This window comes from Phytophthora sojae (genome assembly GCF_000149755.1).
Source record: "Phytophthora sojae unplaced genomic scaffold PHYSOscaffold_3, whole genome shotgun sequence".
In the NCBI taxonomy this organism is placed as follows: domain Eukaryota; phylum Oomycota; class Peronosporomycetes; order Peronosporales; family Peronosporaceae; genus Phytophthora; species Phytophthora sojae.
Window position 1 is genome coordinate 8,821,809 of NW_009258117.1, and position 12,819 is coordinate 8,834,627.

Here is a 12,819-nt window from a genome sequence, read left to right on the forward strand (position 1 = left end):
GTTCGTTTGCATTTGCGATCGAACGCTGCTTTGCACTTCGACAATGCATTTGATGCAAGCTGCTTCAATGGCTACAGTAGAGAATGACTGCGCAAAACTGCAGTAGTGCTTTAAGTACAGCCTTCTAGGTTCCACAATAGCTTTAACGAACTCCTTACACTCATAGAGTGTACACTCGGTCATGGCACCAGGCTCCATATGTATCTATTTTAGCCAATCAGGTAGCATAATTACGGGTCATGATCCTCACATGATCCCGTTAGGAACGGCCCTAAATCAACCACCATTCGAGAAAAGATTACACGTTAACGCACTCAGCCGTACGGCGCCCCCCCCCCCCCCGAATTCTTGCCAAAAATCCCGCACATAATGGGATCTTGAAGCTGCTGCACATCAACGTTAATGGGACATTATTTTGTTTTAATAGCTGGCCCATGCTGACCCCTTAAAAATGTCTGCATCGTCAGCACTGGCGCTGAATCTGGCGTTTGAGATGCATCCTCAGCAACGTTAAATTTCCTGTCCCTGATGTGAAACCACTGTGGACTCTTAAAAAAAGCCCAGCAAGAATACTAGACCTTTCACCGGCCGAACATTTTTGCGAGCTCTAAAATTGATGTCGTTGACTGAAGTTTTTCGATCCAGCTCTGATTTGTGTCAAATTTCTTAAGCATTGCTGAGGAAAGATTGTCGATGGAGCTGACTCCGCTCGCTTGGGCGTCCTGGAACTGGCCGTGGGTGGTACGGCATTGGGAAGAATGCATGGGTGTTGAGGCGTCTTCCTTCCAGGAGTCACCATCCCCACAGCCACGGGGCCCTTGGAGCGTGTAGCAGCCCAAACAGCTTCGTTGTGGCATGATGCAACGGGCAAATTGGCCCCTTTCAACGTGGAGCCACCCAGGCCTAGTTATAGTGGGATGCCGGATCTGTACGTAGCAATAATAACAAGCTGTATACATGCCAACGCAGCTAGACCGCAGATGTCGTCGCAACAAGAGGAAGGCAAGTTTTATTGTAGGCTTAGTGGTGTTTCCATCTTCCGTATTATCCGTCAGCCTACACTGACATCAACTAGAAGATCAGTAAGTTGTCCGGAGCCACCAACGGCTTTTGCTACTTGACAATATAAAGCTTTGAAGCCAGACGTCGAGGGCAAGCGCGTGGCCTACCATACCAATGACATAATGCCATGCAGTCAGTATAGACATACCTGATCTCCCGTGCTAAGCCAGGTGCAACCGGGTGCAGGTTCGCTGCGTTTTCGTGTTTTCTGGAAGGGCTAGATGGTTTGCGTCTACGTGTAGGACTAACCCGGCTTTGTCTACTTCTCCACCCCGAAGGTGCTCAACTTGTAAGGATGATGGCCAACGAGCCGTGCATCTGAAGTATGGTGCGGAGCCCCTCCAGGATGTAACCGACACAGCTCGCCAGGGAAGATGCGAGACTGTCTACCATGGCCGATTTCGACATCTCGACCCAAACCGAACTTGTCTAACCGAAGTGATAGGTTTGCACAGAACTCATCATGACTAAGATCCAGGAGCGCAGTCTTTCGTGTTCCCGGTACCTCCACGAGACGTCTGAACTCACTCACTCTTTAAAGAGATTCCTATAATCAACTGCCTCATCCTCACGTGCATTTCCAGAGCCTGAACGCCGCTCAAGTCTACGTCAAAGTCGCAAGATGACGCTCTTCTCCCAGCGTCTGTGTGCACGCCTCGGCACGATGATGTTCCTCCTCCCCAACTCCCTCGTAGCTGGCTACCTTGTGGTTGGAACTCCCACGGGCTTCGCAGCTGGGACCACAGGAGGCGGTGACGCCAAACCAGTCTACCACTATCGGCCCACAGTGTCGAGAACGAGAGCACCATTTTCCTAGTGCCACGGCTTCACTTGATTCCGTTCCAAATTCGTGCGCAGATTGCGGCTGAAGTGATGGCGGCGAACGGCCAAGAGTCTTCTGGCTCCCTCTCGTAGCTCAGAGTCAGTGAAGGTCTCAACATCGAAGGGCGGTGCGAGAATCGAGATTGCGCTGCATTCGGGCAGGTTATCATCCACCGCAAGCTATTTAAAGCGTTCAATCTAGTGCGAGATGATGCGATCCAGTGCCCCGTGTGCCATGCCAAGGCCAAACCTGTCACGTGTGGCTTCTACAACTGCGCGTGGAAGGTCGAGGGGGTCCGAGCTGCGGACGGCTTTTCCGTCATATCGACGTGGAGGGATGCAGGAGAAGAGAGGTATCACCGCTGTGACGTGGGCGGAAGTTTGGGCTGTATTGAGTGGAAGAGTCTTTTGGTCGTTGTGAAGTCGAGATTCGCTTCGGACGCAGCAAAGCTGGTTTCAGAGCGTGCCGTCGCGAGTAAGGACAACGTGTGTGCGACTTGTTGGGGCAAGGTCGGAAGAGGATCAATCGCTACTGCGCCGTGTGGACATGCGTTCCACCTCAGTTGCTTTGACAAATGGCCCAAGCGGTGCAATGAACACTACGCACTTCCAAGCTGCCCGGTTTGCCAGAGAGCAGTGTAACGCAATTTTTTCACGCCTTCAATTGAAGACGTTAACCGTTCAATCGATTCCCATCAAGACTTTTCTTTGACTGAGCAAACCGGTGGTCGTATTTGAGCTTCTCTCATGATCACTCACTTTTCGATTTTCCCCAGCATTGGAGCATGTCCGTCTTCGTGTTTTGGAGAGATGAACATGAGCGCGGCTTGAAAGGCGTCCTGGAAGTTCATTCTTCGGATCTACCACAGCAAGATGCGCGAGTGAGCGGTCTCATCTGGATTCTCGACTATGATATACTTCCGGTGGCTGCGAGAGACGGTGTCTCGCGCCAAGTGGTGACTCCCGCACCAGCGTCTCGATCCCCTGATGGCTGACCTAGCTGGCAGCAGCCCGAGGCTCCTTGCCACGATGAGAGCGCGGTCTACTCTGGACACCGACCTCACTGTTCGTATTGAGACGCTGACCGGGAAGCGCTCGTTCATCCGATGCGCCTCGTCTGAGACCGTTTCCTGCCTGAAACTTCGAGTTCGAATAGAACAAGGTGTATTTAGGTTACTTACACTACGCTGGTGTTTATTATTCCTACCGCGCCGTGCTGAACCTGAACTCCCTTCCGTTCTCTGTATAGCATTTGAGATCGGGGTACAAGACTCGACTCAGTCAGAGTCCTAGTTGAAAATGTAGATTAATGCATCGAAATCACCGCTCTTGCTCGCCACCGTCGGCGGCTGCAGTGATTCACATCGTTTTCCAAGTAATTCAAAACAGTGTCCATCGGAAAGAATGACGTCTCGTAGCCAGCGGACGGGGCAAACTGCACGCTTCGCTGTGAATCCATAGCGATATTGGCTAAACAGTCAGCCATCTTATTGTTGTTGCGGTAGTGATGCGTCCAGCTGCGAACCCCAATTCGATCTGCCATCCGTCGTGACGCCAAGTAAAGTCCTTGCAGTGATCGAGACCGAGGAGTCCGTCGCAACTGCAGCATACCAATTATCATTGCGCTGTCACCCACTACATGCACATTAGGAAGCTGCAGTTGCTCCACTCGCCGTAGACCCATGATTAGTCCAACAAACTCTGCACGATTGTTCGTGGTTCGTCGTTGAGCTAACGACATACTGCTGACCCATATCACTTCATGCGCATTTGTTTCAGGATCACGCCGTACAATAACTGCCCCGCTACCCCCAGGGCCTGGATTACCTCGTGATCCACCGCCAAAGAATAGAAGATGCTGAGTGGTTGGCGTCCGTGGAACCGGCTGCGGATGCTCTGGCTGCGTCTCCATCATCTCCATAAATGTTCTTCCCATCAGACATTTGGTGTCTGCACGAGGAAACTTCGAGTTCGAGACTCCGAAGGAATTTCTCCTGAGGAACGGCTTCTCGTCTACAAGAACGCACGCCTTCAGGATCACTGCAAGCTGTCAGACTACGACCTTCGAAACGGGGAGACTGTGGACCTGATGCTGCAATTGTGTAGAGGCGCAGTCCCAACTCGACGCTTTGCGGATGTTTCAAACGACTCGATCCTGGTCAAGCGGGATTTCAATCCAAACGCTCCAAGGTGGCTCAGAGCCCAGAAGGGCCTAAGCATTGAAGGGAAATGCGAGACGCGTACGTGTGAAGCGTTTGGCCAGTGGGTTACAGTGCATCGAAAATAATCAGGGAAAGCGGAGGGAACAGGTGCCATCAATATCTTTCGGATAGGGACCGTACACCTATGGTCATTTCCCTAAGCAACTTATACTAATGTCTGACCGTCTTCAAAAAGTGTTAGTTGGCGCTTGCGCTTGCGCGACTGCTCCTGGCGGCGAAGCACTTGAGCGACGGAGACTTCGTTCCAGAGCGAGCGGTTGAAGCGCAGAAAAAGGATAAGTTCCAACGTATCCGGCAGCATCGACATCCGCTGGTCACTGTACACCATCCCCGCCTGCGAGAAGAGTCTCTCGACGTCATCGGGTGTCGGTGGGATCCACGCCAAGTCCCCATACTGGGGCTCGGCACTTACACGTCGTTCGTGAAGCGCAGCGTCAGCGAGCGCTGAACGCTGAGTTTATAGTCGTTGAAAGCAAACAGAGCTGCACGTACAGCCCACCGCTCATGTCGTAGTCATAGTCGATGTCGTCGTCGTAATCGTAGAAGAGGCCAAGAGGCCAGCTGCACGTGCAGCTAGACGTCCGACTCGTAGTAGTCGAAGACGAACGGGACTGCACGTACAGCCCGCTGCAGACGTTGCAGTCGTAGTGGACGGGCGAGACTGCACGTGCAGCTCGCCGCCGTAGTCGTGTTGGTAGATGCGATCGGGACTGCACGTACAGCCCGGTGCTGAGGTCGTAGTCGTAGTGGACGGACGAGACTGCACGTGTAGCTCGCCGCCGTCGTTGTGTGCGTAGATGCGAGCGGGATTGCACGTACAGTCCGCTGCTGATGACGTAGTTGTGGCAGTCGAGCGAGATCGAGTTTGTAGCCGTCGAAAAACAGCGGAACAGCATGTACAGTCTGCTGCTCAACTCGTAAACGAAGAAGACGAAGGAAGCCGACGAGATGTATGTGTTCGGGAATGAAGCGAGCTGTGCGCACAGCACGCTGGTTGAGTCGTAGCCGTAGTGGACGGACGAGCATGAGTTGGTGCTCGTCAAACGGACGGTACTGCACGCACAGCCCGCCGTTCAAGTCGTAATTGTAGAAGTCGAGGGAGACCGAGTTTGTTGTCATCGAAAGCCAGTCGATCTGCACGTACGGCCCGCAGCTGGTGTCGTAGTTTTAGTCGTAGTAGATGAACGGGACTGCATGTGCAGCTCACCACCGAATTCGCGAGCCGGGCTACACGTACAGCCTGCATGTCAACACGTAGTCGGAGACACCGAGATGGTGGTCGTTGACATCGGACGGAGATGTACGCCACTGGTTTGGTCGTAGTAGCAGTGGCCGGACGGCGCGAAGTTCTTCGGCGTCGAAAGCAATCGAACAGTACGTACAACTCGCTGTTCGACTTGACGGTGTAGTAGACGGACAAGCATAAGCTGGGTAGCCGTCGAAAGCAGACGGGCCTGCGTGTTTACAGCCCGCTACTGAAGTAATAAACTTGAAAGCCGGTCAAGACCGAGTTATCGATGTTGAAATTGAATACAGCCCGACGCCGATGTCGTAGTTAGTCGAAATAGATGGGTAAACCTGCACGTGCAGATCGCCGCTGGATGCGTAGTCGTAGTCGACAGAGCTGCACGTGAAACCCGCTGGTACAACTGTAATGGAGATTGAGACCGCGTGGAATCGCTGACAGCCAATGGAGAGTCCCGTACAGGCTGTCGCTGCTGATGTTGTAGTCGCCAGGATCGTAGTCGTAGTTTTCACAGACGAGTAGAACTGCACGTACTGCTCGCTGCTCGAATCGTCATTGTAAAAGTCGAGCGGGACCGAGTTGAAAACCGTTGGCAACGAACAGAACAGTCCGCCGCTGATACCGTAGTCGCTGAGTTTAAGGTCGTAGTTGTCGAAGGCGTGTGGGGCTGGACGTACAGCCCGCCGCATATCGTAGTCGCAGTAGACGGACGGCACCATATTCGTAAGCGTTGAATACAAAATGAGTTGCACGTACAGCCCCGCCACTGGGGACATCGACGTTGTGGACGCAAGACTGCACGTGCAGGTCGTCACCAGACTCGCAGAGTTAGTCGTTGATGGTGAGCGGAATTGCACGTAGCCCGCCGCTGATGAGTAAATTGATGACACCGAGTTCGTAGGCGTCAAGGCGTACGGGGCTGCACGGACAGGCCGCCGAGGCTCTGCTCAAAGGGTGGTCGGGAAAAGCGGACGAGAATGAGCTGGTAGCCGTCGAAAACGAACGGAGCTGCGCATCCCGCTGCTGATATCGTAGTCAATCCGCTGTCGTAGTCGTAGTCGCAGTCGCAGCCGTAGTCATAGTCGTAGGAAACAGAAGACACCGGGGGTTCATGCGTTGAAGCGAGCAGAGCTGCTGCGCGCAGTCCGCTGCACATGGTGTATGCGTTGAAAGCAAACGTACAGCTCGCCTCCGTAGTCGTAGTGGCCGCCCTTGGCCTAAGTATCGTGGTCTCGTGTTGACTGCTGGTCGTTGTCGGAGTATTCATGGTCGCAGGGGCGTCGTGGACAAAGTAGTTTCTGCTGCTTGTCGTGGGACTTCGGGTCGGTGGCCGCTGCATGTTGTATGGCGGAAATCGTTCGTACGTGCGTAGTCAGGATCGTTGTAGCTTCTCATGCAACATGCCGCCGTCTTTGACGGAAATTGCATTGCGGGTAGTCGCCGAAAAGATCGTGCTGAACATCTTGTGTCAACTCACGACAACAGTTCGCTGGTAGTTGCCGCTCAGGCCATCGTCGTCGTAGGTACAGGTGTACAAGTTTGTGCTGAGATAGATGCTCGTGTAGCAGTTCGCTCTAATGCTCAGAGCCGTAGAGGCGGTAACTTGTTCATGTGGTATGACGCTGAAATAAGCAGACCTGACTTGGGTAGTAGTTGGTAAAGAGGTCACTGCTCGCGGAGCTTGACAGTCACCTCTTCGCAGAGTTTCTTGTCTTCGCACCACGATACTCGAAAGCTTCGTCGTCAGGATACCAGCGTACTTGAGTGGGGGCGTCGTCGTAGTCGTAGTGGTCGGGGTAGCAGGCGGTGGGTGTTATCGTGGTTGGGAATCCCAACTTGGGATAGCGGTGATGGAATCTCCGAGCCCACCGTCGGGAGCTGCGCATTGTCGCCATCGTCATAACACGCATTCGCAAGACGTCAGCGGCTCGTCCAGCCGCGGGTCGACAGCCTTGTGATATTGTAGTGAAGCCGTAACTGCATGTGCAGCTCGCCCTTGGCGTCACGGTCGCAGTGCTAGTTATAAAGGTCACTGGCACAGGTCTTCCGACTGTCCTTCTGAATGGCAATCGTAGCTGAGGGTCCGCGCGTGCGCTGATTTCCCGGCCATCTTAGCGTAGCTTGTTGGTCCGACTGTAGCAGAATGAAGCATGTTGAAATGAGATTGTGTGTAGAAAGGATCACTTAGAATAGAATAGATGCTTAGAAAATCTGTCTATCGAACTGGCGGCGCGGAGCTGGGGCGTGTCGGGGCGTGTCGGTCACGACAGTGTGACTGGAGGTCGACTCGTGTCGGACGAGGTGCTTGCGCTCGGCGACGCAGGACGCGGAATGAGCCGCGAGGTTGCTCTCGGTGCTTGACTGTCTTATCCGACAGAGGTTCCTGTCGGCTGACGGCGTGTCGGGTTTCGTCGTGCCTTCCTTCATTCGGAAAAATAATTATCCACTTGTTCACTTCGTTGCACCGTGGACTAATTTCACATTACCAATGAAAAAGTGGCCACTCGATGATTAATTTTGATACCACATTTGTATTTTGCTACTATGCGCATTGAGCGACTCGAGTATTCACTTTTAGCGTGTCAGCTAGCCACTATGAAGTGGCTAGTCAATAATTCGTCCTGGATTGGCGTTTGATTTTCTGGCTAGCTACTTGTTGCGTCTCGACTAGCCACTAGTAGCTAGTTTTCATGCAACGAGTGGCTGGTCGGAACCGTAGTCACAAAAGTGGATAGTCAAAAATTGTTCGTCTCCCAGTCGACATCGCGGCCCTTGCGCACGTCTTGCAGCAACTCGAAGACCTCCTGCTGAGCCCGGACAAAGCCATGCTGGAGGCGGCGGCGTTCGGCCACGTGACATGGGCAGGCATGCCGAAAATACGATATATATCTATTGTTTGCCGGACACCATAATAAATATTGCATTGCATCCGAGTAGCAGACTAAATAAATAACCCAAGACATAGTGTTGACACAGTAAATTACTGCAATCATGTTACGACTGTACCTACTTACAGGCACTGCTCCACGGTCGCAACATCTCAGTACGAGCTGTTGATCTCGAGGAACAAGATCATCTCTAGCATCATGGGGGAGAGGCGGTGGCGCTCATGGCGCAGCACAGCGCGCGTAATGCTGAAGAGCCTCTCAACCATGTTTGAGGTAGGAGGAATCGCATTAAGTAGCTCGTACGTGGCCGGCGCAGCAGCTACTTTGCGTCGCTTGAGCGCACGCACAGCGAACCCTTCCTTATCCGCCGCCGTGTAGTCCACGCCTTCCACATGAGCCTGCGTGCGCTTGAACGGCTCCAGCGCAGCGACTTCGTCGTCCGTCAGCAGGGCCGCCTGGTTGGCCAGCACCTTGACGACCGCCAGCTCGAAGACGGCGGAGTGGACTATATCCGCATCGGTGGCTATGCATAAATAAAAACATATAAAACGCAGTAGTTGAGTAGAAATACCATCAGACGCAGAGGGAGCGATGATCCTTTCCGAGATACTTCGCGAACGAGGGGTGGCTCTTGAGGAGCTCGTCGAATAGGACACGAGCGTTCAGCAGCGTAAGGCCGTCGCCCTGCAGGTGCTTGGACACGAACTCGACGTCCCAAAGGCTTGCCAGCAAAGTCTCCAGCTTGCGGTGGGCTAAGCGTGACGGAAGGAAGTCCGCGAGCTCCTCGTCGTCCGCCGAAATGAACGGACGGAGCCGAAAATAGCGCTTGAGCATTGAAAAGGTCGACGACCAGCGCGTGTCATGTCTGAGGACAGCGGCCAATGGGGTCTTGGCACTAATTTCGAACAAAACCCAAAAACAAAGACCAATTTAGTACCAATTCAAAAACCAAATAAAACAGCAAACAGAGTACTTACCGCAACTTGGCTGCTTGCTTTAAAGTCCGCAACGTACGCGTAAGCTGCTGGACCTCTTCGAGGATGCTGTCGTGGGGCTCCAAGTAGTCTCGCACCGCCAAGTTCAGGCGGTGGCTGGCACAGCCGATTAGCGGCACACCGAGTAGGTTCGCTAGCCGCTTGTTTACTCCGCAGTTGTCACCAACCAGGAATAGACATCCGGAGATAGACTTACCAAAAAAGGGTAGGAACCTTTTAATCGCCGTCAGATGGCCGTCAGCGCTCAGCTGGTCGTTCGGCTCATCCATGATGGACGCTAACGACAGCAGCGGGTACTGGGAGCCTGTCGCCGTCTCAACGCAGCCATACACTGCCATATAGTGCTCCGTGCCGTGGGTCCACCCATCAAGGACCAGACTAAAACGTTCGGGCATGGCGTCGCCGATCATCGTCTCCACGGCCTTGGTCACGGCCTCCATGATGGCGGTCAGCGTCTCCACGGATATGGGATTTAGCTTCGTGTATCTACATAACATACGACATGTAAATCACCAAAATAGATATGAAAATACGTATTGTCGCGTTTCCTTGGACTCGCAAAAAGACAGCGGTAGATTGCCCGTGACGACCCAGCGCAGCCACGTGTAGCGGTTCGAGGCCTTCTGGGTGACCCACGGCAGTAGGGTCCCCGTCGCAGCGACATTAGCGTCGCGCATGTCGCTCTCGTAGTTGGGGTGCGCCGCCCGCACGTGCGACACCAAGTTGCTGTAGCCTGACTTGGGCGCGTGCTTGCCGCGCTTAGCGCAGGTCTTGCAGGCATAGTAGCCCGTCGTCTCTCCCTCCTCGTCCAGGCAGGGCTTGAAGTAGAAGGCAGCAATCTGCCTGGGCGAGAAGGTAGGCCTCGAAGCGGGGCCAGCGAGGAGATTGCCGGTCATAGTGCTAACGTCGAGTCGTGATGCGCGTGCTGGGTGGTGCTTGTTGAAAGTGAGGGCTAACGGCAAAGTTACGCTGGTAGAGCGCGATGTTTGACCACAACTAATGGTTGGAGCAGGATGAGCAGAAGTAAAATACCGAATTTTAGAACTCGGCTACATAAATTTCGGATAAAACAAACGGCGATGCCCTAAATACAGTATGGTATCCGAAAATACTGTTATATTTTCGGGCAATATTATTTTTCGGGATGCCTGGACATGGGTACAGGAGCTTCTGGGCAGATTCGAGTGCGAGTTGCTGGAGCCGCTGTACGTTGCAGCCGCCAACGGCCACGCGGAAGTGCTTGAAGCGCTGCTGGACAAGTTGGTGAAGCCCCCGAGCGAGCCAGATAGCGATACGTGGGAAGCCTTACAGTACGCGCTGATGGCGGCTGGGGAGCACGAGCACCTCGCTGTTCTGCAGCTGCTTGTGACGTGTTTCCTGGCTGCAAGTAGTACACACAAGATGGAAGACGCAGCATCTACAGTCACTTTAGTGCTGGAGGATGCAGCAGCACACGGCAAACTCGCCGTCGTGGACTTTCTGGTTACACACGCGGCCCCGCTCTTGGTGGAGTTCGTGGATCCAAGCGAGGAATCGCCCGCCTTGGCGGCCGCAATAATGTGGACGTCGCGTGGTATTTACTGGATCGGGGTGTGGACGGCGTCATCTTTGACTTTGTCACTGCGTTTTGTGTAGCGTTAGGCGCCGGACTGAACGACTTGGGGGACAGAATTTATGACGTCTATCCGCTGAGACGTCACGAGAGGACTGGGCTGCTTCTGGAGCTGGCAGTCGACGATAGCGTGGATGCCGTCAGGTATATTCTCGACAAGGGAGTGGATTTGTATTTGGTGAACAAGGCGTTTAAGAAGGCGGCGAAGGCTGGTGCCGTCGCAGTCGTGCAGTTCTTGTGGACTTCGTTCGAAATCTCGCCGGAATATTTGGACGAAGTGTTCAAAAAGACCGCTATTTCAGCAGGGAAAGCAATTCAAGTTCTCCCCATTCTCTACGAAATAAAGCGCCCGGCCCGCGGATCATCTACAAAATATTTCGTGATGCGCACGACGTTGCCGTACTCAAACGGTTGCTCGAGATGAAGCAAGTTTCAGATGACGCGACTGTTGCCGCCTTTGAACATGCAGTCGCGGTCGATTTTCGAGATAAATTTGCGATCCTCGAACTGTTGCACAAGAGGGAGTGCATTTCGCCTCAAGTGCTCACCGACGTTCTCGTGGTTGCAGCCACGCAGGGAAACTCTGCATTCGTGGATTTAGTGCGTAGCGACTCTCGTATTCTGAGTGAGACGCTGGATAAGGCTTTCGTGGAATCGGTGTTTAGTGAAAACGGCAATCAGATGAAGGGACTGTTTGACAGCCAACTTGTTTCTCCTGCGGCGATTTGTGTCGCATTCGTCATCGCCGCTGCTCGAAACCAACTTCAAACTGCGACCGCACTCGCGAACTACCTATCTGTGGAATCGTATGCACCTCGACATTTTAAGGACGTGGCGTTTGTGTTTGTGGCGGACAGCACGGGAGCAACTACAACTCATAGAGGCGCTGAACCAAAATGGAAACGGAGAGTGGTCGCTGAGCGTGCTGCAACAAGCCTTGGAGGCCGCGAGTGACGACTCAATCAGGAACTACATTCGCATAATTACCTGCACCCATCTCTTCTATCGACGTGTCCCAGGGCTCCCCGAAGCGGTGATAAGTTGTTGACGGATTGGATCAGCATTCGTTGCTACACAGGTTTAGTCGGATTTACTCGTTGCGTCCTCTATGAGCGCAATGACAACCAAGCCGACTATGGTGGCGGCAGCCGCAATAACCATACCATACATGTAACCCTTTTTACCGGAAGCTTTCACCGTTTCTTTTCCGAGACGCTCGATGTCCCTCGTGGTGAGAGTGTTTGTCTTCAGCTTGGGTGCAATTTCTTTATATGTGGTGGTTTTCTTCAGTTTGGCGAGGAGTCCGGGTTTGTTCTTGAGGGTTGTGATCGTCTTGGTGACCGTGGGATCCTTCATGGCGTTGGCGATCGACGGATTCGAGGCTATAGCGTTACCGATTTTTGGGTTCTTGTTGAACAGTGACGACAGTTTGCTGAAACCCGGAATCTTAAATCCCCTTTCCTCGGCTTCCGTGGTGGTCAGACTATCCGTTCTGCCTTCTCGGAGGGAGCGGCGCATGACACGAGGCGACTCGAAATTTTGGAGAGTGTCCGCGCAGCTGGCCCCGGCGCCGATCCGGGGAGAGCGACAGTGTGGGAAAGAAGGGTCGATTCAGGATGGCGTACCTGTGGAACGCCCGAGCATGATGGAGGAGATGTGGAGTATGGATACCTGGTCGCGTTTGACCTCAACTGGCCGGAGGTGCGCAGCACCCAGTCCGGCCCCGACCTAGTCTGACGAAGGGAGACCATGAAGTGCCCCGGTGAACGTATCCCGGAGAGCTACCCTTCTTGGCGAGGCCAAGGCATCCCAAGGTAATTCGAATCCCCAGCAGCTCTAGTGTGAAGCTACTCAAGTGCACCAAGCTATCAACACCCTGAATTGTACCACCACCATGTTGAAGATGAACATCCAGGATAGTGCGACTACGAAAACCCCGAGTGTGACCCGACAACGAGTTGAGGACCCCAAG

General features: G+C 53.5%; 6 protein-coding genes across 6 annotated transcripts; 2 read left to right on the plus strand and 4 right to left on the minus strand.

Annotated features, from left to right (window-relative positions):
* Window positions 1-1,684: 1,684 nt before the first annotated feature.
* PHYSODRAFT_299574 (hypothetical protein) lies at window positions 1,685-2,879 on the plus strand (the record flags this gene model as incomplete). The annotated part of the gene is made up of 3 exons (XM_009526570.1): window positions 1,685-1,849; window positions 2,047-2,370; window positions 2,661-2,879. The coding sequence occupies 3 exons, from the start codon at window positions 1,685-1,687 to the stop codon at window positions 2,877-2,879; spliced, it is 708 nt and encodes a 235-aa protein (XP_009524865.1).
* A 1,444-nt stretch (window positions 2,880-4,323) lies between these two features.
* On the minus strand, window positions 4,324-4,548 carry PHYSODRAFT_402834 (hypothetical protein; the record flags this gene model as incomplete). The annotated part of the gene is made up of 1 exon (XM_009526571.1): window positions 4,324-4,548. A coding segment is annotated over one exon (225 nt), but the record flags the coding sequence as incomplete, so codon positions are not given.
* A 3,844-nt stretch (window positions 4,549-8,392) lies between these two features.
* Window positions 8,393-9,504, minus strand: PHYSODRAFT_496273 (hypothetical protein; the record flags this gene model as incomplete). The annotated part of the gene is given in 5 exon segments (XM_009526572.1): window positions 8,393-8,572; window positions 8,633-8,745; window positions 8,812-8,837; window positions 8,851-9,135; window positions 9,218-9,504. 5 exon segments carry the CDS (start codon window positions 9,502-9,504, stop codon window positions 8,393-8,395), a joined length of 891 nt encoding a protein of 296 aa, XP_009524867.1.
* Window positions 9,505-9,945: 441 nt separating this feature from the next.
* Window positions 9,946-10,131, minus strand: PHYSODRAFT_459586 (hypothetical protein; the record flags this gene model as incomplete). The annotated part of the gene is made up of 1 exon (XM_009526573.1): window positions 9,946-10,131. A coding segment is annotated over one exon (186 nt), but the record flags the coding sequence as incomplete, so codon positions are not given.
* Window positions 10,132-10,379: 248 nt separating this feature from the next.
* PHYSODRAFT_330001 (hypothetical protein) lies at window positions 10,380-11,801 on the plus strand (the record flags this gene model as incomplete). Its single annotated transcript, XM_009526574.1, has 4 exons — window positions 10,380-10,419; window positions 10,452-10,808; window positions 10,877-11,166; window positions 11,268-11,801. 4 exons carry the CDS (start codon window positions 10,380-10,382, stop codon window positions 11,799-11,801), a joined length of 1,221 nt encoding a protein of 406 aa, XP_009524869.1.
* A 126-nt stretch (window positions 11,802-11,927) lies between these two features.
* On the minus strand, window positions 11,928-12,365 carry PHYSODRAFT_285699 (hypothetical protein; the record flags this gene model as incomplete). Its single annotated transcript, XM_009526575.1, has 1 exon — window positions 11,928-12,365. The coding sequence occupies one exon, from the start codon at window positions 12,363-12,365 to the stop codon at window positions 11,928-11,930; it is 438 nt and encodes a 145-aa protein (XP_009524870.1).
* Window positions 12,366-12,819: the final 454 nt, after the last annotated feature.